A 24,543-nucleotide genomic window follows, 5' to 3' on the forward strand; every position below is an offset into this window, starting at 1 on the left:
ACATTCTAAAAGCCAGATTCCTGTAGTCATTAACGATGTTAAATGCTGCAGTGTAAATTCAGACACACAGCTTCCTATTCACTGGTCATAAAGGAACTGCAGCCAAAGAGGGCAGCCAGCTGAGCAGCTCTCCCCAAACTCAGCCCCTTATCTGCAGGAAGATGTCAGGACTGTAAACAATAAAGTGGTCAACAATCAGTTGAGAGACGGGGAACTGCCATTCTCTCAATGACCACAAGATAAACAACCGCAAGACTGCATTTTATCCAAGCTGCTTCGCACCACATAACATGATTTCTGTAGAACTGACATGTCATGTATGATTTTATAGAAAATGACCAAGTGGAATACAATCAGTTCCCTTAAAAAATGCAGTGTCCTCTTGCCATGGGCATTAATGGTAAAATATTCCAGGTGATGGCCCAGATGTTTAACTGGTTGACTGTTGCATGAGTTTGCTCATTGTCATATCTAATGAAATTATATTTCAAAATATTTATAATATTTAAAAAATACAAATATTTTTGAAAGGTGTTAAATTATATATTTGCTTAATTTTGTATTTTTTTAATAAAGTAAAACTAAGTAATACTAAGTAAAACTAAGTAATACTGTATATATATATATATATATATACACACAAACACACACACACATTTAAATTATTTTTAAATTATATATATTAATAAATTTAAATTTCTTTAAAAAAAATCTAGAAAAAAATCTATCTATCTGCATTATAATTTAAAATAATATTTAATTTTAAAATATGTTTGATTATATATTTGTTTAAAAAAAAAATGTCAACTGGACAAAATTATTTTGTCAACTGTCCACAGACCCTCTGCCTTTCTCTTCTAATGAATCTAGTATGAAGTGTAATGGTTGAATGACGACTGTAATGGGTCACTCACACACGTATGGCCTCCAGCAGGCACCTCTGGTGATGACGATGCTCTCCACTGTTGTCCTTTGTATGGGTGGTGCGATGCAGTAGCCAACATTCTCTTAGCACATTGGCTGCTGCGTGCCGGATCTGTGTCACAGAGAATTTGATAAGTAATCCATCCATCATTGCTCTTCAGTGATAGTCTGTTGACAGTCTGCAGGCCATTCCTTAAGTAAATAGTTGCATGTTTGCATTGTTCAGAAGATAGCTGATCAAATACTGTCTGAAACTACTGTACAAGTTGTTGTCTGTTTAATTACACTCAGTAACTATAATATGATTATTTGTGATGTGATTGTGTAAATGACAAATTACTACATAACAGGGTATTACTAGAAAATCTGGACAGGATGTAAGGAAACTGGTGCAGTTTATTAAGGGGTGGCCTTGATGAAAACAAAAATGGAACGACGGGAACGGAAGGACAAGTAATGGTTATTTTGAGGGTGATTTGAGGATGAGAATAGGCATCATAAAGTAATATGTGGGTTACGGACAGTTGAGGGCTTTTTTTTCTTTTAATCACACATTTCTCAGCTTTCTTTGATTCTATTATTGTCTGGGTGTCTTCCCGTTAAAGACCTGCTCATAATGATGTCACAAGTTCCCTGGCAATTTTGTATGTTTGTGGTTATTAATAGAGTGTCCAACTGTGTCCAGATGTCTTCCTTTAATGTATCATCAAGGTAAATCATTGCAGGACCTGATGAGTAGGACCTGTGGCATGCACACACACACACACACACACACTCAACAGTACACTCTGTGACAGGATACGGCTTTGTTAAAAACATAGGTTCAGACCTTCATGAATGAAAGGAATATTCTGGGATCAGTCAACACCATAAGTGCCATAATGTTGATTACCACAACTATTTCTACTTGTCCTTCTTTAAAAAAATAAATAAAAAAAAAAAAAATTCAAATCAAAAGAGGATCTACAGTGAGGCAAATGCAATAAAAGTAAATTAGGCCAATTTGTAAACTTTAAAATACTCACTATATTATAACTATTTAATACTATATGTATTAACATGATTTTAGTGTGAAAAGCATTGGTTACTATCTTTTTCTGTACGTCTGATTTCACAACACAACATCAGAAACCCTAAAATGACAGAAAAATGATTGCAACAGCTTTACAACTGTAAGTGCTTTTATAAAGACTTCATTTTTCATTTTTTTCTTCAAAATTGGGCCACATTCACTTCTATTTGAAGTTCGCTATTGTAATGAAAACTAATAATAATTTAAATAATATATGTATTTATATTTTCTTTGTATATGTACATTGTATATTTGAAAAATAATATAATATACATAATTAAATTTTTATTAAATTATATTTTATAATTTTATAATAAATTAAATATTGTATAAATTTATAAATTAAATGAATAATTAAAATAACATTAATTTAAAATGTGTGTTTTTTTAATTCAATTGTCCAAAAGTATTTGTGTCAGCTTTCCACAGATTATATACAGGTCATTTAAATGGATGTCACAGCCACACCAGGCTCATCCACCAGAATTCTAATCACCAGCATTCTAATCAGTCACACCTGTACGGATCATCTCATCACCTAGCCAGCACAATAATAGCACACACTCCTCACTGCCTCATTGTCTGGCCTCCCTTATGGATTAGGGACTCAAAGTGTATGCTCTACTTACCCAAGATCTCATACTTACCTCCTTCCAAGATCTTTTTCGTCTCCCTTGTCTTCTCCAGTGTCTCCCTCTATCTCCTCACTCGAATCCTGCTATACTCACCCGTCCCCAGCTCCTGGCAATCTCCATCATCACATTAATTCTATGTTTGCTCTCAAGCTAAAACAAGGAAAACATCATTATCTTCATTAATTCACCAAAGACTGTCTATTTACTTGAACTCACTTGCCATTATCCATTGCTACAAAATTGTTAATAAACACACCTGTTGGGTTAAAGTTCCATCTTGTCTCAGAGTCTGGTATTACATAACAGAAGACCAGACCATAACAGCATGAACCTGGCAGGTCCGCAAGGTCCTCAGCACACCCGTTCACACTCCCACTGCACCACCAGCACCTGTTTCCTCACCAGTGACATCTTTGGCACCCATCTACAGTGCCAGTCCCATGGTCAGTCCAGCGCCCTACTTTGGCTCGGTGGATAAATGCAAGAGGTTCTGCCTACAGTGTTCGTTCCCGACCGAAAGGGCTAAAATCTCCTTCATTCCGTCTCTACTCTCAGGTCGGTTGCGCTACAGTGGACTGAATATCTGTGGAAGCAAGACAGATCAGATACAGATTCACTTTATGTCTTTTTTTTTTTTTTTTGTTGAGGTTTTTGGAAGACCGGTTGGAGATTTCTCCATTGGTGAGCAATTATACCATCTTCGTCATGGCAAAAACTCCATTCAAGATTATGCTCTCCGATCCAGAACCTTAGCAGCTTCAAGCTGTTAACCACCTTCTGTCAAGGACTGGAGACCTCTCTGGGGCTGCATCTCTCAACTTATGATGACACCATTTGGCTTGAGCGCTTTATTCAACTGTCCAACAGAGTCACCAACAGAGTAAAGGGCTGTATGGAGGATAATCAGTACCAAAAACCGCCTCTTTACCACCAGCCAGAGGATCCTAGTTCTCCAGAATCCATGCAGATCAACCACACAAATCTGTTCTTGGCCGAGCATCAACGTTGGCTGACCCAGGGGTTATGTTTATATTGTGGCCAGAGTGGATATATTTTACAAACATGTCCCATCCATCTTCCTAGACCCATGGTGAATGCTTTTTCCCATTCTCCCGTTAATATACATCCATTCACCACTATGGTTCAGCTCACCACTCCCCACCACTCTGTTACAATTCAACTCTGGGTCAGCTGCCAACTTCATCTCTGAGGACCTATGCAACCAACTCCAGCTTGAGAAAAAAGTAAACCACATTCAATAGAAGATTCAATCTATCACTGGTGGTGCCCTTGGCCGGGGAAAAGTTTGATACTGGTTGGGTTTACTCCAGCTTCAGGTTGGTCAACTACATACTGAGGACATACTTGTTGGTTTTGGATAACTCTACCACTGGGATCATTCTAGGGTGTCCCTGGCTCGTTTCACATGAACCTTCCATCTCGTGGTCCACCAGTGAAGTCCTGAAGTGGGGCAAGGATTGTTTCTCCAGGTGTTTCCCACAACTGCCTCGACCAGTCTCCCTGACTCCAGTTCTTCCTCTGAACTTCACCTCCACCGAGAGCCCTATCGAGAAGCGATCTGTGGAGATTTTAACATGTTATGCCTGCTTCAGCTATGTTTTCTGCCCAAAACAAGTCTCTCAACTACCATCTCTTAGACTATGGGACTGTGCCATCAACATCCTGCCCAGTGAACCAGTGCCCAGAGGCAAGGTATATCCTCTCTCCATGCCCGAACAGAAGGCCATGGAGGAGTATATCGAGGAGGCATTGCAACAAGGCTTCATCTGTCATTCCACTTCTCCTGCGGCTTCCAGCTTTTTCTTTGTTGCCAGGAAGGACAAGGACTAGCAGCCTTGCATAGATTACCAGGCACTCAACAAGATAACAGTTAAATTTCATTACCCTCTTCCTCTCATCTCTGCAGCCCTGGAACAACTTTGAGGAACTTGAATCTTCACCAAGTTGGACCTTAGGAGTGCTTACAACCTCATCCAGATACATGAGGGGGATGAGCAGAAGACTACCTTTGTGACCCCTACATGTCACTATGAGTACTTGTTGACTTGCCCTATGGACTAGTCAACACCCCCTCCGTATTCCATGAATACATGAACAAGGTTTTCCGGGAATACCTCCATCGGTTCGTCCTGGTGTATATTGATGACATCCTAGTGTACTCCTGGAATGAGGCTGAACATCGCCAGCACATTACTAAGGTCCTCAAGAAGCTCTGCGAGCACTAACTGTATCTTAAATCTAAGAAATGTACCTTCCATATTTCCTCCATCCAGTTCCTCGGAGATGACATCAGTTCCAATAGTATCAAAATGGACAAGAGGAAGCTGGATGCTATCAAGTCCCCGCCAACACCAACTACTATTAAAGAGCTCCAGGGATTTCTTGGTTTCTCCAACTTTTATTGCCATTTCATCAATAACTATAGTGCCATCACCTCTCCTCAATCCACTTCAAATTTCTCAGGTCAAATCTAGGAGTGGATTTTGTGATGGATTTGCCTCAGATGGGTTCACCTGCATTCTGGTTGCGGTAGACAGATTCTCTAAAGCCTGTTGACTGATTCCCCTCAAGGGCCTACCAACAGCGATGGAAACAACAGAATTACTGTTCAATCATGTCTTCCAAAACTTCAGCATTCCAGAGGACATAGTCAGTCTCTCTTCTATTTATCACCCTCAGAGCAATGGCCAAAAGAAACAGAATATCAGCTTGTCCAGGTGTGTTTCATCATGGTTGAAGCAAAAGTCGGCAGGACTGCAGCTCTGCAGGACCGATGTTCGCCACCCCTGTACTAGAGGATGGAACGGGTTTGTGCAGTCAAGGAGATCTTGAACTCCCGGCGCTGTGGTGGTTGGCTGGAATACCTTGTTGATTGGGAAAGCTAGGGTCCCCAGGCATGACATCTTAGACCCCAATCTTCTAGCCAAGTTCCATGCATTACATAGTCGAGGCCATCCACCATGACGTTGAGAAGAGGGGGGTTCTGTCATGGCCACACCAGGCTCATCCACAACACAGCACACTCAATCACCAGAATTCTAATCAGTCTGTCACGGATCATCTCATCACTCAGCCAGCACTATAAAAGCACACACTCCTTACTGCCACATGGTTTGGTCTCTATTGTGGATTAAGGACTCAAAATGTATGTTCTTCTTACCCGCGATCTTCTACTTACCTCATTCCAAGGTTTTTTTTGTCTCCCTCATGTTCTCTAGTGTCTCCCTCGATCTCCTCACTCATTCTATACTCACCTGTCCCCAGCTCCTGGCAATCTCCATCATCTCATCAATTATGTGTGTGCTCTCCATCTCTGGTAAAACAAGGGATACACTCATCATTATCTTCATTAATTCACCCAAGACTGTCTATTTACTTGAACTCACCTGCATTATCCATCGCTACAAAACTGTTAATAAACACACCTGTAGGGTTAACGTTCCATCTTGTCTCCAAGTCTGGTATTCCATAACAATAGACAAGGTAAAGTTATTTTTTGTTGTAATTTTATGTCACAAATGCTGTCAAGTAAGCTTAAAACCTGGAATATTACTTTTAAAAGTTTAATATTTTCGGTGGTGGGAAATAATCAGATGTAACTACATTTTCAAAAACACCTTTCAATGCTTGCTCACTCAAAGCAGTCTGATTTAATTCCCATTTGTCGAAACTACCATCGAGCATCTACCATCTTCCTCTATGCATTTATTTTGAGGTTTCTCCTCCTTCCCTCTGATGGATCCTGTTAGAGGAATGTAAGCAGCCCACCTGCCCACCTCAGTATCAAGATCCGCCACTCAGCACCTTCTCTCCTTCACTCTTTTCCAGTGCATATGCTAACACTCACTCACAGGACACACATCAGTGCATTTTATTTCCTGTCTGAGTTAAACTTCTCACGGACTGACAAAAGTTTTCCTGAAAGGGACCTGTCCTGATTGTTTCATCCCATTGACGCCTTTTGTTGGCTATCAAGAGCTCACCGGCCATCTCTGCCTGGCCATCCTTAGCATTTTCCCACACTGTGCTGCTATAAGGAATCCCCTATTTAAGGAAAAAATAATATTATAAAAAGCCTCGGAAATCATAACACGCGTGCAATGTGGAAAATGCTGCTGCTTCCATTCCTGCCTCTACATCCTCCGGGCCACTGCTTTTTAAGTTTCTCATCCGAAATGGAGGGATATTTTTAAAGATTAAGTTAAGTATTCCCAAATGGCTAAGCTAAGCTTGGTTATCATTTACATATATTTTTTATCACTACCAAATTGGTCATAAGGAAATAACAATGTACACATAGGTGTTGACAAAAAGACAATGAAGAACTGAAAGAGAGTGGCATTTATGGGGTGTTTTATGTGGTGGTCTCTCTTGCTCACCCGCTTGGAGATCTGAATGTCCATCATGAAGAAATGCACATGTTTCTCCCCTTTGTTAAGCGCCAGTTTCTTAGTCATGACTGCTACCAACATAGCAGTACATGCCACACCCTGACAACAAACACATAGACATGAGCTTGGTTACCATCTGTCTCATTATCCCAAACATGTACTCAGGCATAAAGTATTCAGAGTTAATGATATTCAGACAGTACACAGAATTCTACAAAAATTCTTTGTAACAAGTGTACAAATCATTTTGGGGGGAATGAAATATAATGGCATTTATTTTATTCAAATCAGTTTCAAAATTTGGAAAGCTTTTCCAAAACAAAAAATATAGGAATGCATGCCATTTATAAAAGAAAAGAAAAGAATAATAAAATAAAGTTTTCAAGTGTAAAATAAAGTTCATGTCTCTATGAATAATGTTTCCATGTAATTTTACACTAAACAGTTCATTTACCTGAACTCCTTAATTTGTTGCATTAGAGAAAAAGATGATTGAGAGATAAAGAAAGGGATACAAAACGAGAGGCAGTTAGTTGTTATGAAAAGAAGAATACTTAGCAAGCAGTAGTTCGCTTTAAGGTTTCTTCATTTTATTGACTAAAAGTTCTGAAGACACAAAGGCTTACAGTTCTTCTATAGTTGATTATTCACAGCAGTCAAGGAAAATGTTGAAGTGGAATTACAGAACTCCCCTTAGTTAATCATCTTAGTAAGCCAGAATTAATAAATTCAAAGGGCAACATCTTTAATACTACCATAATTTTTCTCAAGAGTTGCTCCCAAAATGCTCTTATATGTGACCCTGCCTGTGAAAACCCTGCTAAATTCTTTTTTTCATTTATTTACTGTTTTCTACTTAAAATCATCCTCCATTAAGATGTAGAACATTCTGTGAAAATATAACCTTTATATCTTTAATATTAACTGAGTAAGGCCATGTCAAAGATTGAAATCATAGTGAAATTAATGGTTAAAATCAAAATCATAATTAGATTTTGAGACTTTAGCCTGGATTTCACAGACAGGGTTACATATATTGTGCTGGCAGACAGTTTGAATTCCTGTGTTATAACTTGAAATATGGAGATACACATTCATCTTTTGAACTGTCCCACCCAACAAGCAAATTTTTTCATGAATTCATGCAAGATGCAAAAAGATACACTACAAAAAATATTGTGATTAGTATTTCTTTTCCTTCTCCACTATAAATATTCAAACACTTAAACCAAATTACTTGGGAAGAAAAAGAGTATAATCTTATATAAAGTTGTATATAATTATGCACAAATTCATTGCATATGACATAATCATGTAAAAAGTTATATACACGAACATATCTCAACTTCTTGACTGATGCTATTGTCACAAAATGTAAACTATATTGTCACTCAGCATCTGATAATTCAATAATAAAAGACATTAAAATATTAAGATATTATAAACATTATCATCATAATTTTCTGTAGCTGCTTTGAAACAACGTGTATTATGAAAAGTGCCTGTTTTTCATGAGATTTAATTTTGTTTAAGCTTAAAGCAAATGATTTGCCATTGATAACCAGGGTTATTTTAGTATCACTGAGATACTATTTTAGTTTTTATTATTTTGAAAGTTAGTATTTATTTTTATATTTTCTGTTTTCATTTTAATTATATTTAAAGTTTCTTAGTAAAATTTAGTTTTTATGAATTGGATCATGTGATTTTGTTTTGGTTTTTTTTTTGTTTTAGTTTTTTTTTTTTTTATTATAGGCATTGCCTTGGAATGTAGGCTGAAATACACTAAGTTAATGTTAAATTATTTTATTTAACAAAATCTGTTTTATGGTTTTAACTATAATAACCATCTTTATAATCAGTGTAATTGTATTTATTTATTTATACTCAATTTCTCAAAGTATCTTTTTGGACAAGAAGGGAAAAATAGCGATTAAGAACATAATTTTTTTCAGTGCAGGTGGTGGAAGTGCAAGTCAAACACACAGAAGTGCATCATACTTCCACTTGATGGGTAACAGGTGATAATGGAAGCTGATCGTGATACTGGAAAGTAATTAAAGTCTCATCTTTATGTAGAGAAAGTAATGGGAGGCATTTACATGAGACAACCAGGCATGTTGAACACTCCCGTCGAATGAACTACAGGTGAGAGGGCTATCCCACACTAATGAACATCCCGTATACTGTTCCAACTGGATTAGGAAACTTTTTTTCTGGTTTTCCAAGTCTTGGCCACAGATTGGCACACCCTCCTGATCTAGTGGCGCCAAATGCTATAAACCACCTAAAAATGGCAATGGTGGAAAGTTTTCCCTTAAAAAAAGGGGAAAGCTTATAAAAACACTGAGTGAGGGAGAGAAAGAGGAGTGAAGGATTATTTTCCACTGTGTCAGGGAGGTGTCTGGGTTTGGCTTTAGCTTCATGCTCCTGTCGTGTGAGCCCCATGCTCCTATCCTGCGGGCTTATCTGCCCTGATCGGAAATGAGGGATGGAGAGAAGAGAAGGGCGGACAGTCCGGTGCAGATGCAGCTGCCTGAGTCAGAGAGGGGCTGGAAATCCTCATGAACATACGGCACAACACAGCACATGTTCACAAACAGGCACTGGCACAAGCTCTTACTGTCACTGTAAACATTTGTTCAATAAGTACATTAGTTATCATGAGCTAACAATGAAAAATACTATGAAAGCATTTATTATTCTGAATTGTAAATTAAAGGCTTTGTAAATCTGTGTATTGCTCGTTGTTGTTAGTTACTGTTAGTAAATGCAATGACCTTATCGTAAAGTGTTACTAATCATCCTTTCATTTTCTGACTTTTTTCTGTTTTTGTATTTATATATATATATATATATATATATATAATTTATAATAAAAACTACCATTTGACCCTAACATAATATGTGTTAATTTTTATGTTAATATTTAAAAACAATAGTAATATTTAATAAGCTTCTTCCATGAAATTAATGCATATCAACTATATTTTCAATCATTCTGTCTGAAAGGATCTTGTACGGGTGTAACCAAAGTACTTGGTTTACAGACAAAACAATCTGTGTATCATTTTGCTAAATCATTCCCTCCCTTCTTCACTTACTGAACTCTATGCTCAGATACACCCAGACACACACACAAAGCCTGAGAGTCCATATTTAAAGCATTTTTAAATATGTTCATAATGCCTTAAAGATATGATTTCAGCATGTAATCTATAACAAACAAAAATGAATTTGCTGGTTATTTGTTAAAATGCAACTTATTCATTCATTCAGTTTATTAATCATGTGACTGAATAGGTGAAAGATGTCACAGACTGAGACTATGATTCTATTTAAATCATAATCTTCATCCTTCATCAGAGGGCCTGCTAGCACAGCATCACTGAAATCCCAGTTGGACTCCAGTGCCACTGTCAGGAAGGGTGGAAGAACAGCTGTGACTGTACAAAAAATGTGTCCAGATGGACGTGGCTCTTATAACTCAGTCACAACGCTTTAAATGTGATGAATGGAACCAGTGGAGCCAGGTGCCATTTAGGAGATTAATGACTTACAAACCACATACCAATATTAATTTAACTATGTTGTGAATATGCATCTTTAATTATATGTTATCCTGTGATCAATGGGTCAGTAAAATGTACATCTAAAGTATACGGCATAGTTACAGCTACAGTTTTTTTCAATTGCTAACATCCGTTTGTCCAATCTGTAGTCACATGTACAAAACACTATACACAATTAGCACAACATCAGTCTGTTGTGCCATACCATACCTTTAACACAATTGATGTTGTTTTCACACAATATTCAGTAAATTGACACGTTTCTAAAATGCTTCAATTTTCTTTTCACATAAGCTTACCCCACACCAAAGTCATAGATCTTTCTTATCTTTTTTACAAATGCTTAAACACAGCATGTCAGAAATGAAGACCTATTGTTCCAAACTTTAAATATAGTGTAAAGCCTCTACTTCTGCCACAACAGCAACTCAAAAGTATTGAAAAAAATATCTCTATATAAAATACTGTAACAACTGATAAGCATTTTTAAGTAAAAGATTACTAAAATATTTAGAAATAGCTGATTCCAGTCTCAGTTGGAGGAATAGTCAGGTGTTGATGCTCTTTACCAAAGGCCATGTATGTTGTAAATTTTGTTGATCACTGGCATCAGCTACCATGGGGCACCATCCACATCCAACCCCCACACTGGAGAGCAATTTCATTCAAGGATCCAACTGAATTTCGGCATAGAGGACCCCATTTTTTCTATTGTACATTCTATAAAGTAATAACTCATTCAGTTTTAGACAGTATGTTCCTGAAAATGAACACTTTCAACACTTAAAAATGTAAAATGGGTTTCAGTTGAAGGTAACTAAATTACAAAAAAACAATGGATTTTTATATTGTCTATATGCAGGTAGAACTGAAACATGTATGTCAAACATGTACAAGAAAGTACCGCAGATTTTGTAAAGCCATCAACTGTTAGTATTTTGACAGTCACTGTGCTATGATTGACTACATGTTCTTATTGGATAGAAAAGTAGTGCTAATGTTTTGTCCGAATGACTTGATTTTGAATTGTAGTTGTGAACAAGTCTGTCGTGGACTCTGAATGATTCACTGACTAGTAAGTGATTCTGATTTAGAGCACAAGCTCACGAGCGAGTTTGAATCTCACTCATTAAAACGAACATAAGAGTAAATTTACATATCATCATGGCTCATGCTATGTTTGTTGTTGTGATGATATATTGCATACATATATTGTAAACCGATATAGCTGACTAAAGCACATATAGCATAGACACACACAGAGTTTTCAGGCTAAATTATTGTCGCATTTGCATCTATTTTAGTCAAAGTCTAGAGTTACCTAATAATGCATCCTATGATAATGGCAAACAAATTATATTTCTTTACTAAACCAAAGAAATGGAGCTCAGTGAAACAGTAGGAGTCTTTGTCTTCTTTCATAAACATTTTTTTCCGTCTTTAACAAAGACTACACTTTAAGAAAAAGTACAGGGTACAACAAAAGTCATTTCATTGTTTTGTCAATAATTACATCATTTATTGCATTTGTCTCAAACTGCTCTTGTGTAAAAGAGTACCAGTAGATCTAGAGCAGTATGACTAATAATCAATAGTTAGTTAAGAGTTTTATTTACCATGACACCTGTGAAGAGACACACCAACTTGCCACAGCTGGTGTGAGGGGCCACATCTCCATATCCCACTGTGAGGAAGGTGATGGCTATCAGCCACAGTGCTTTGTCCATGCCACCTGTCTCTACCTGTTGCTGCCTATAGGTGGAGACAGAGAGTGGCTGTGTAAATATACGCTGGCTATGTATTCTACAAAACCAACAAAATCAAACTTAAACTGATTTAAATTTTCTAAATAATTGTTGCAAAAAGACATTGACTCATCCATGCCATGACAAGTGAACCACAATGTATTGCTCCAAATTTGACAGTCAGTAATGAGCTGGTGCTGAAGAGCAATTTGTTTGTTCCTGAAATAAATCTATTCATAAGAAATGTATGACCACAACTCAAATTGACCATCAACATCAGAAGAAGCATGATAACACTTGATGAGCTTTTTCTAACGAGTCAAGCAAAAGGAAAGTGAATGGGAAAAGCATCATAAGTACTGTTTGTGTAAGTGTTTCTCTACAAATAATTGCACATTCTGTACCTTTCACACAGTCGCAGCATCCAAGCTGCTGAGAGCCAGAAGAACATAATGAAGACCAGCAGCGTGCGGGCCGGGTACTTGTTCATTAGCACCTTGAGCACAAAGCGGAAGCTGAAGTTGATGTTGTTGAGGGAGCCGATGCTCCTGTATGAGGCACTGAGGAGCACCTTGCTGTGTAACAGGACGGCTCTGTGCACGAGATACAGTCTCAGAAACATGAGGGCCGACAGCAGTAGCTCCACATCCAACATGACTTCTTTGTGACTGGAGGACAAGCAGAGGGGGGTAGAGGAATTTTGCCCTGGCTTCGCCCCCAGTCTGTCCCCCATATCTGGCCTCAGGTAGATAGCCACCGGATGGATAGCACAGACAATGAGCTCCAGGGAGATGCCAAGCACCCGGTTACTGGTCATGGCAATGCGCCAGTCCACCTGGTTGTGGTCAATGATGAAAAGCTTGAAGAAAGGAAAGAAAAACAGAGGCAGGATGTGTATCAACAAGAGAATCACTTGATTGATCTCATAAGGAAGCAATGATTAACAAAAGTATGGCAGAGACGAGAGAGTGAGCAAGACGTTCTTGATTCGCTGTAAGAACGGAGCCAAAACAAACACAGGCCTGCCCTCCCTGATAGGACGCCCAGCTGTAAACTGTTTTGCTTGTGAAGGACAAGTGTGTCAGTGAAACTACTTAAAACCATAAATCACAAATGAATGGTTCATTAATTACATGACAAAAAAAATATTAAACATGACTTAGAGCTGAAAATGAGTAACACCATATATCAGCAGTCGTCTTGGATTACTACAGACAGTTTGAAAAGTACATGGACCAGAATTCGGTTGTAAATGTATTGTTGCTTACATTTTCCTGCTACACTTATTGTACCAGTTCCAGCTGTTGTATAATCTGCAAAAGTTTTTCACTCTTCACTGCAGAATTCTCCTCATCCATGAGGTCATTGAGTGTGATGACAAGACATGGAATTCTAGGTAATTTAATCAAACATTTAGGCAGTTTAAATCAATAGAGACTGTGGCAAAAGGGCATGGTTTAGAGAGGAAAATTCATAATGCTTAAACTGCACCAAATAATGTAACATATAACACATTTTAACGATCTAAGCGCATGGTCTAAAGCGCACAGCGCAGGTGCACTCTTGGCGTGTCTGAGACCACTTTAACGACAGGAAAATGGTCAGTGAGTCCCGGGTGCATGGTCTAAACAGGTTGTCCCTATTGTCCTAATGAGTAATGGGTGTTTTTTGGGCGTAATGTGCAATAAACCAATCAGAGTTTCATCTCCTATCCCCTTTTAAAGCCAGTTGTGCTCGTGCCATGGCGGGTTCGCTATTTACATGGTGTTGTAAATGTAATTTTTAATTTTAAAAAATGTTTGTGTGCTGCCGCGCGTCCCTGTATGTGTAATGAGCAAAGTGTATGCACGTTGTGCACCTATAGGCACATTACTAATTAATAATTACTAATTACTAATGCGCTCTTTAAATAACAAAGAAAAAATATTGTGCCAGACTTTAGACCAGGTTTCAGTTGGTCTACGGCGCCGTCTATTTTCGGTCCCTCAAAATAGCAACGCACCAACAATACACCTGAACACACCTTTTTTTTAGACCAGCACGCCCATGGGCGCACAAATGGTTGCAAATGCTTTTCTATTTAAACAACACGGCACAGGACAGGACAGGAAAATGAGAACTGCGTCGGGCTGAAACTAGCAAAAACACTTGCGCCGCATTGTGCTGGGTGTATGATAGGGCCCATTAAGTGTAACATAATTAACCACACCACACTATAATCTAATGAAAATAGAAATATATTTGTAGTAGTGTTATTTTATTATATGTGCATCCCAAGGGGTTCCAGAGGGTATTTGGAAAGGTTTTGCTTTTGCTTTGCCAAACTCATAAAAAAAATGAAAAATATTAGAGGTGTCAGTATATAATATACTTAATCTTGATTACAATATTAATAAAAGAAAAAAATTATAAAAAAATAAAAAGGTTATTGTGAATTTTCTGACATTTTCCTTTTAACTGTGAATTTATATCTCACAAAATTCAGACTTTTCTTTCAGAAATGCACTTGCACTGGTAGAACCATTAACTTTTACATTAAACTTTTTCATTTTACATTAACTTTTATGAAGTGTTTCTGTAGCTCAAACAGTAGAGCAAAGCATGGCAGTATATCAACCCTAAGATCATGGCTTCTATTCCCAGGGAATGCTTATAAAAAATTTATAAAACAAAAACAAACTATAACTTATATTTTTATTAAACGTATAATGTATAAAACAAAAACAAAATGTAAACATATTAGGTTGCTCCATAAATACTTAATAAACGGACCTGAAGAAAAAATACTTTTCTTGAAAGGAAGCTTTTCGCCCTGTTGTACACTACTGATAACATAGCAACATGTGGTTGCATAAGTTCCTGCTTTGATAGGAATCACAACTGAAACTACCAATACTCAACAGTCACCCTAATCAACAAAAGTCTACTTGACTACAAAAGTGTTGGCCTTAATCTGGAGCAGAGTGAATATTTCAATGTAAGACACTGAATATTACATTTATGCAGACATGTGGTGGTTTTTTTAAATGAGGCTTTTTTTGAGTTCATGGTATAGTTTTTTTTTTTTAGATGATTTTTTCTACCTGGGAATCAAACCCACAACCTTTTGCACTGCTAACGCAATGCTCTACCACTGAGCCACTGGCTGCAGAGAGTCAGATATTTTGTCCCTTTACAGTGAGGATGAGGGGTGCAATATGAGTCCCATGCAAACACAGATAAGGGTTTGTCGGACACAGGGAATGGGGTGGGGGCTGGGCTGAACTGAGAGAGATGTGAGACAGTGTTTTTTAAATCAGGTGATGTCTTGGCAGTGTGGGTCGATGGAGACATGTACTGAGGTACTTAAGACTATATATATATGAATTAGGAACTTGAAAGAGAACTATATACAGGTCCTTCTCAAAAAATTAGCATATTGTGAAAAAGTTCATTATTTTCCATAATGTAATGATAAAAATTAAACTTTCATATATTTTAGATTCATTGCACACCAACTGAAATATTTCAGGTCTTTTATTGTTTTAATACTGATGATTTTGGCATACAGCTCATGAAAACCCAAAATTCCTATCTCAAAAAATTAGCATATCATGAAAAGGTTCTCTAAACGAGCTATTAACCTAATCATCTGAATCAACTAATTAACTCTAAACACCTGCAAAAGATTCCTGAGGCTTTTAAACAACTCCCAGCCTGGTTCATTACTCAAAACCGCAATCATGGGTAAGAGGTTAACCCAGAAGGCCATCATTGACACCCTCAAGCGAGAGGGTAAGACACAGAAAGACATTTCTGAACGAATAGGCTGGTCCCAGAGTGCTGTATCAAGGCACCTCAGTGGGAAGTCTGTGGGAAGGAAAAAGTGTGGCAAAAAACGCTGCACAACGAGAAGAGGTGACCGGACCCTGAGGAAGATTGTGGAGAAGGACCGATTCCAGACCTTGGGGGACCTGCAGAAGCAGTGGCCTGAGTCTGGAGTAGAAACATCCAGAGCCACCATGCACAGGCGTGTGCTTTTGAACCAGAAACAGCGGCAGAAGCGCCTGACCTGGGCTACAGAGAAGCAGCACTGGACTGTTGCTCAGTGGTCCAAAGTACTTTTTTCGGATGAAAGCAAATTTTGCATGTCATTCGGAAATCAAGGTGCCAGAGTCTGGAGGAAGACTGGGGGAGAAGGAAATGCCAAAATGCCTGAAGTCCAGTGTCAAGTACCCACAGTCAGTGATGGTCTGGGGTGCCATGTCAGCTGCTGGTGTTGGTCCACTGTGTTTTATCAAGGGCAGGGTCAATGCAGCTAGCTATCAGGAGATTTTGGAGCACTTCATGCTTCCATCTGCTGAAAAGCTTTATGGAGATGAAGATTCGTTTTTTCTGCACGACCTGGCACCTGCTCACAGTGCCAAAACCACTGGTAAATGGTTTACTGACCATGGTATTACTGTGCTCAATTGGCCTGCCAACTCTCCTGACCTGAACCCCATAGAGAATCTGTGGGATATTGTGAAGAGAAAGTTGAGAGACGCAAGACCCAACACTCTGGATGAGCTTAAGGCCGCTATCGAAGCATCCTGGGCCTCCATAACACCTCAGCAGTGCCACAGGCTGATTGCCTCCATGCCACGCCGCATTGAAGCAGTCATTTCTGCAAAAGGATTCCCGACCAAGTATTGAGTGCATAAACTGAACATAATTATTTGAAGGTTGACTTTTTTTTGTACTAAAAAACACTTTTCTTTTATTGGTCGGATGAAATATGCTAATTTTTTTGAGATAGGAATTTTGGGTTTTCATGAGCTGTATGCCAAAATCATCAGTATTAAAACAATAAAAGACCTGAAATATTTCAGTTGGTGTGTGCAATGAATCTAAAATAAATGAAAGTTTAATTTTTATCATTACATTACGGAAAATAATGAACTTTTTCACAATATGCTAATTTTTTGAGAAGGACCTGTATATGAATTAGGAACTTGAAAGAGAAAGCGTATATATATATATATATGCGCTTTCTCTTTAAATTTCCTAATTTATCTGTTCATTTTCATCTTCGCTTTTGTTTAACTTCATTGCCCCAAATGAGTCACACTAGGGGACAGAAAGTGAAGTGTAACTGACTTTTTTAACTTTAAAGACCATGAGGTCCCTTTGGCCTCCATAATGCTGACTCTGTGTGTGGAGTTCAGATAAGCCCCATCTGCTCCTCACACTTCACCTTCTTATCTCTATACTACACTTGTAGATAGATCCCCTGCTGTGAAACATTTTCTGAATTTGATGCTGCCAAAATTTAGTCCGATTTCTTTCACTGGCCTCAATCAATTTTCTTTTTACTAATCATTCCTTCTTGCTTAACCCAAAGCAACATTCATTACAGTTTGGAACTGTGGTCACACAATCAAATGAGTATTTTTCAGCATAAATTTTTATAGATGTTGAGATGTAATGGTTAAAAGTAGGAATCTTCTAATTATTGGGTTTTACTAACTGATCCTGTACTTTAACCCCTCTCATAGGGACATGACATTACACATCATAAAACAAGCATATCACAACTGTGTCAATGTGTACTCATTTGTTTTATTTTGTTGCTGTCAACACAGATGACACCAAATTGAAGTCTTTCAAATTAGAATGACAACAAAAAAAGTACTAAAATTAGGATGAAAAACATCTTCAAGAATTTCTTAAAGGGATAGTTCAAAAAAGAAAATTCTGTGATTGTTCTACTAACTAAATATTTGAAAGAATATTTTAACTGTTTATGTCGATACAATGAAAGTTAACTTTCATTATATGGGCAAAAATATATCTTTGTTTGTGTTTCACAAAAGAAATAAAGTCATACAAGTGTGGAAGTCATACACGAGGCTGATGAGTAAATGATGACAGAATTGTCATTTTTGGGTGAACTATCCCTTTAAGAGCAATATCTTCTGACATTCTGACAGAGTTTAAAAGGAGGGAATTCAACGGAATCAGATTAGACAAAAACACTCACTCTGATGTCTTTATAATGGAAGGCGATGATGAGAATGAGCAAACAACCCGTGGAGAAACTGATGAGACCATTTATGGAGAGGGCATAAATGGATTCCTGGAGAGAACAGAGAAAACAAAGAGAATGATAGTGAATTATACAATAAAGGTTAAAATGTCATACTACTTTTCAATGTGAGAACTGAAAAATAGTACTTAAACACAATTGATAAACATTTAATAGTGAAAAGTGACAGTATTTCACTGTAATTTCCACTGTTTAATTATTACATTTGGTTTAAATAAATTGAGGCAGGTGCTTCCTGTTGAAAAATGTGGAAAGCAATGAGCAATGTAACATTTTTAGAATCCTATTTTAGATTGCTCCGCTCACTTATATGGGGAGGATCGTGCATGAAAATCAGCATCAAGCTTATATGCCATTAGAGGTCAAAACTCAAATCCATTATTCAAACAGGCGCTAATTATGCACTAAATGATGTGGAAAGATGCAATATGACCGTAGGCAGTGGGAGCAACACAAAGGGGAGGGAGACAAAATGTGGAAAAACTTGCATAAATAGCCAATTTTCCTGCATAACCTGTTTTCCAAGAGAATGGTAAGCTTAAATAAATGATTGTGCCTGGAAGATCGTTCTGTTAGCATGTGTTCCTTCTCCATACCAATGCAATGAAAATAATCTAAACCAAATTCATGCACTGTAATGCAACTGCGAGAGCAAATGCCATTACACTGACAGAAGAAAATGTACAAACAATTACATCATTGTATCGATTCTCATATAAAATCATAGTTCAACAGATCAGGTTTCTTATCAGTTTTCTGAGCAGATTTTCTCCAAACACAATAATTTTAACCTGCATCAGTCGGAATTCTGTGAAACCCTTCTGTTACCAACCGATCATTTTATGCATTAAAGCCGAATCATGCTTGGCTGTGTATTTTGACGTCAACAGTGAATTTAACAATATGAGAGGCCACATTTCATATAGAGAAATCTGGCATAACCAAAGTGGCTTAATAAGACCAGGTGCAAACTTAGAGAGGAAACTTCCATTGCATAGGTTATATACCCAATCAATGCATCCTTTGGGTTTGTATAATAACATGGCAACTTCCTGTACACAGTTCTGCTCAATTTATCTTCAAGCGATCGCGCAAGTTCACCCAAAAATGTAAATTCTGCCATCATTTACTCACCCTTTAGTTGCTGTATGAGTTTCTTTCTTTTGTCAAACACAAAAGCAGATATTTTGAAGAATGTTGGTAACCAAACAGCTGCTGGTATAGCCATTGATTTCCATAGCATTTTTTAATTACTGTAGAAGTCAGTGGGGACCATCAACTGTTTGGCTGTCAACATTCTTCAAAATATCTTCTTTTGTGTCAGAATTTTCATTTTTGGTTAAACTACCCCTTTAAATCCAAAGTCTAAAACCCCATTATTGTGATAAGCATCTACAGAAACCAATTAAATATATAAGGTTGTTTTGATTGTATGGACTGCATGTGCAGTATTGTAAAAGTTTTTCACAAATTGGCTTCAGAAAAATAATTAATCATTTCTTTGTGTTCATGGTAAATGCAACACACCGACATTCAGGAAACAGTAAAGTTTACAGGGTGAAGGGCTGAAGTTTGTTTTGCCCACTTTAATCACCACGGAATGTGGATAGGACAGCACGTGAAAATCAGCATAGTGCTTATGTCCAGTTTGAGGTCAACACTCAAATCCATTATTCAAACAGGCGATAATTATGCACTAAATGGTGTGGAAAGATGCAATAGGCAGTCTGAGCAGGGAGGGAGGGAGGATAAAATGTGGAAAAACTTGCATAAATAGCTGCTTTTCCTGTATAATTTGGTTTCCATGAGAATGGTAAGTTTAAATACACCGTCACGGTTGCAGAAGTAGGCTATGCTTTGGAGGTGTAAATTAATTCTTTCTCTAAATTGTCTGAAGCAGTATAATAAAAAAGGGGGTTTTAAGCAATATGACCAAAAATAATTGGAGGAAACTTGCTAGAGCGAATCAAGATAACAGAGATGAGAACACTGATTAGATGTCAGTCAGGGCGTTAAAACTCTTCAGTCACCCATGTTGACTAGTTCAGTGTGAGACTGCAAAATAGAGATTAAGTGACAGAAGTGAAGAGTAATACATTTTATAAAGGTCTAAATGTAGAAGATGCAGGTATAACTGTAGATGAAAAACAGCCGATGCATTCCGATTTTTTTTCTACAATAATATAAAACACTTAATGAGGTCTTCAAATTAGTATTTTCATACATTTATGAAATGGAAATCAGAGCAGGGGTCGGATAAATTAAAAAAAATAAAAAATAAAATAAAGACTGAAGTTAAGAAATTTCTAAAAATAAATTCCAAGAAGTTTGTAAAAATGTTCCTAAGTGCAATACTAATATATATATATATATATATATATATATATATATATATATTTATATTTTTTTTTTTTTTTTTTTTTTTTATTTAAGTTATGTATATATATATATATATATATATATAAATTAAGAAAAAACTAATTAATAACAAAAAAACATAATTCAACTAAAATGAAAACAGAAAATATTAAATACAAAAAAAATATATATATATATATATATATATATATATATATATATATATATATATATATATATATATATATATATATATATATATATTAAATAAAAAAATAACTAACTAATTAAATAAATTAATTCTAAAGAAGGAAGTTTAGGAATTTTCCTTAGATAAATTCCAAGACGTTCATAAGAATGTCCCTAATGTTCCTTTTTATTTATTTATAATATTTTAAATAATGACAGGCTTTTGTAAGGAAAATAGCAAGTAAGAAGAATTTTATTCCTAAGAATGTTTTGTGAACCTGGCTCCAGGGATATACTATCTCTTATTATTATTATTATTATTATTATTATTATTATTATTATTATTATTTATGTGATTTGCTTTGGCTAAGCGCATAAATGATCAGAAAAATCAAAATAATGACTCTGGGATACATAACAGTTAATAAGTGATCACAGTGCACTGACTATCTGGTTTCCTGTGTTAGTTTGGTTTCTGTGAATCACCTCAGCATTCCATGTTGTGTTGTGCTTTATTTGTATTTTCTTTTTTTCACCAAAGCATTACAAATTAATCTTTTTCATGTGAAGACATATGTGACCAAGTAAACCTGCTATACAGTCATTATTTGCAAGATTAAAAGATGTTTCCTCTTTTGGTCAACCTGATACCCTCTGGGTAATGTGTTCTCAAAAACCAAGTCTGATTCGACTCTAGTATTTTTCGAGATTACTGGCTGATTTGTAGAATGGAATGAAAGAAACTCCCTTCATGTATAAAGGCATTTGTGTGTATTATGACCCGCAGGGACCTGATGTGAGACCTCAGAGATGTTTTGATTGGTTGAAGTTAACAAAGAGTATCTCATGTATTTCCGTGGGTGCTCTAGCCCCATAAATTAACAAGTTTTATCCAAGTGAAACATTAAAGAGTTAGATCAAGTAGCAATAGTGCATTAAGGTAACAATGTGTATCCACTTAAAAAAAAACAAAAAAAACAAAAAAAAAAACCGTTTCTTTTCTTTAGTTCCCCACAACGAAATTATTACAATTATTTCAGCCTTGCAGTTTTGTAACGTTTAATTTTTTTATTTGGGTAAATGATTATGTGTGTCTCTTCTCCTAAATCTGGGTGATATTGCTCTTTATTGAAAATCATTTTACCCTCTAGAGCCCATAACTGATGCTCCATCCCTCAAATTCACTACTCACTTGTCTCAAGCGCTCTGGTGTTTTCTGTATTTCACAATAGCTGTAGATCTACTTACTGGTTGATACACTACTGGGCACAGCTCAGCATGTAATACCATCAGCAGAATGCCTAACAGCGCGGCTCCCAGTGCCCACGCGCAGAGGCGCTTCTTGTCCTCCAAAAGGAACTTTCTGTCACGCAGTCTGTAAAGATTCCCCCCCTCGATCGGACCGAGTCTCTTTCCCGTGTGAGACAGCGGTACTCTTATCTCAGTCGTTTCCCCGTTGTGGTTGACAAGTCCATCACAGTTTCTGCCATCCACTTTGGTGTCCAAGTGCGCGAGGCGAGCGGTCATCTCCATAGCGCGCTCTTGTCTTCAGTCCATACAGACATCAGTCGCCTTGTTCTCCATCCTGTCCTTCCCCCTCTCCAACCAAAATTTCGGAAGGCATAGCGCGTTGAAATCAAGTAGAATTTCAAAGCACAGAGCAAAGACCGAAATGCGCGCTCCTACCTGTGAAACTTCCACTTCCACTGTTACGCGCCTCAACATTTGTCTTGGGTCTGTGGGTAGGAGCTCTGAAACTGTTCAATATGAAGTAGCGCTCTTACGTATGCTGTGCTCTTACGTACGTATTAACTATACAGTTAATTGTGTATAGGTACAGAACTCAAATTATGGTAGACTTTTTAATGGTTTTATGTATTTTCGGGGCACAAATCTGTTTCCGCGTGACTTTTTTTTTTTTTTTTTTTTACACAGACACACACATTTATATCGTATAGGCCTATTTAACAAGTTGCAATTTTTTGAGGTAAATTAAACATTTCAAAACACCAATTAAAATGAATGTATTTTTAAAGACTGAGACATTTTTAAAGTTCCTCTTAAGCCTTAAAAACGGGATCAGGCATACTTTGCTGGCAGGTGGACTTCAACCAGCTACTGCTTGTTTAACACTGACAGCTAATTTAAAGAATTTGATAACGAGATTCCTATAATAGACCATTTGGAAAATTAAACATCAAACTGTCACTTCCATAATGAACTCAAGAGGGACAGGAACTCAGAAACTAAACATTCATAGCCACGAGGTTTGTCTCTCTCTCCTCTTAGTTTACAATCCCCCTCCTTCAAACCCAGTGAACTGAAGCAGATTCTATTTCTATGCTGAAATCCTTGCTTGTCTTCCTCTAGGAATGACGTAATGACCTTGGGCCATGTGACGCAGTCGCCCCATGTGGATCCTTCCGCCAGGGCATCCTGTAGCAAAGTACCTACAACAACCGTGCCAATAAGTGTTTAGTCCAACTCATTCTATAGGAGCCTATGAAGAGTAATACATTGTTAGGAAGTTTCCACCATATATTTGGCCCGATTTCAGAGGTTAGAAAGTCTTAAAGGGGTCCTATGATCCGATTTTAAGTTTTCCTTCCTCTTTGGAGTGTTACAAGCTGTTTGTGAATAGATAAGATCCCTAAAGTTGCAAAGACTAAAGTCTCAAACCCAAAGAGATATTCTTTATAAAAGTTAATACTCGTCCATGCCCTCCTAAAACGCCTCCTTCAAACACGCCCCCACATGTCTACGTCACTGTGTGGGAAGATTTGCATAACGCTGCCCAAATCTTCACACAAAGAAAGAAGAATGAGATTTGTAAAAAATGACGCATTTCAGAAAGGCAGGGCATAGTAGAAACAATAATGTAAAGTATGTGGAAAATAAATAATGGTTTTTTTTTTTTTTTTTTGAGTTTATAGTGAATAATTTCATTTCATTAAATAAAATAAATAATGTTCTTTTTAGCAACATCATATGACCCCTTTAAGAAAGCTCACAGAGGTCCTATAACCATTGGACTTTACAGTAGGCCTACTCGAAGACTCAGCAAACGAATTCACGAAAAGATTATATCCAGAATCGGTTAAAATTCAGTAACATTTGTATATTTTACCATAATCAAATAATAAAAAAAACCTGTTACTGTTTTAGTAATAAAATATATATTTGTAACATCAGTTGGACATAGCTTTAAAACAGATCTCATTACTCTTTTGCTAAAGCAGAAGCAATATTTACAGTGACTGCGTAACAGCAAAACATTATTTAAAAGATTTCAGAGAAAGAAAGCACAAATAAATATGCATTTGAAAAATATGCACAAAACAACAGGCAAAAATTTGTAAACATAGTAAAGGTTACAAGTTTAACATACAAAACTGCACAAAATTAATTTATATAAAAATAACAATGATATACCAAAAGGTAAAAGTCCAGTGTTGAAGACTATTATACTATTACAAGTTATAATAGTTTCAATTAGTCAAAATTACATAAAAGCTAAATATAAAAAGGCAGATTATAAAATCATTTCATAGTCATCCTGGTAGACATGA

General features: G+C 36.9%; 1 protein-coding gene across 4 annotated transcripts in view; it reads right to left on the bottom strand.

The window, feature by feature from the left end:
- Nucleotides 1-22,750, bottom strand: part of LOC109104815 (intermediate conductance calcium-activated potassium channel protein 4-like) — a 27,537-nt gene extending 4,787 nt beyond the window's left edge. The window contains exons 1-7 of one of the 4 annotated variants that reach the window (XR_002020299.2): nucleotides 22,223-22,750; nucleotides 18,362-18,457; nucleotides 12,765-13,219; nucleotides 12,232-12,367; nucleotides 7,032-7,142; nucleotides 6,078-6,696; nucleotides 3,283-5,965 (exon numbers count right to left, since the gene is read on the bottom strand). Coding sequence is in view for 2 of the 4 variants with exons in the window: in XM_019118112.2 (XP_018973657.1) it covers nucleotides 6,514-6,696; nucleotides 7,032-7,142; nucleotides 12,232-12,367; nucleotides 12,765-13,219; nucleotides 18,362-18,457; nucleotides 22,223-22,507 (1,266 nt within the window). In the remaining 2 variants the exon portion in view is untranslated. Of the gene's footprint in view, nucleotides 1-914; nucleotides 1,037-3,282; nucleotides 6,697-7,031; nucleotides 7,143-12,231; nucleotides 12,368-12,764; nucleotides 13,220-18,361; nucleotides 18,458-22,222 lie in introns of those variants that run through there. The other 3 variants (XR_006161965.1, XM_019118110.2, XM_019118112.2) reach the window with 3 other exon arrangements.
- Between the last annotated feature and the right edge of the window lie 1,793 nt (nucleotides 22,751-24,543).

This window comes from Cyprinus carpio, chromosome A16, assembly GCF_018340385.1.
Source record: "Cyprinus carpio isolate SPL01 chromosome A16, ASM1834038v1, whole genome shotgun sequence".
Lineage (NCBI taxonomy): Eukaryota > Metazoa > Chordata > Actinopteri > Cypriniformes > Cyprinidae > Cyprinus > Cyprinus carpio.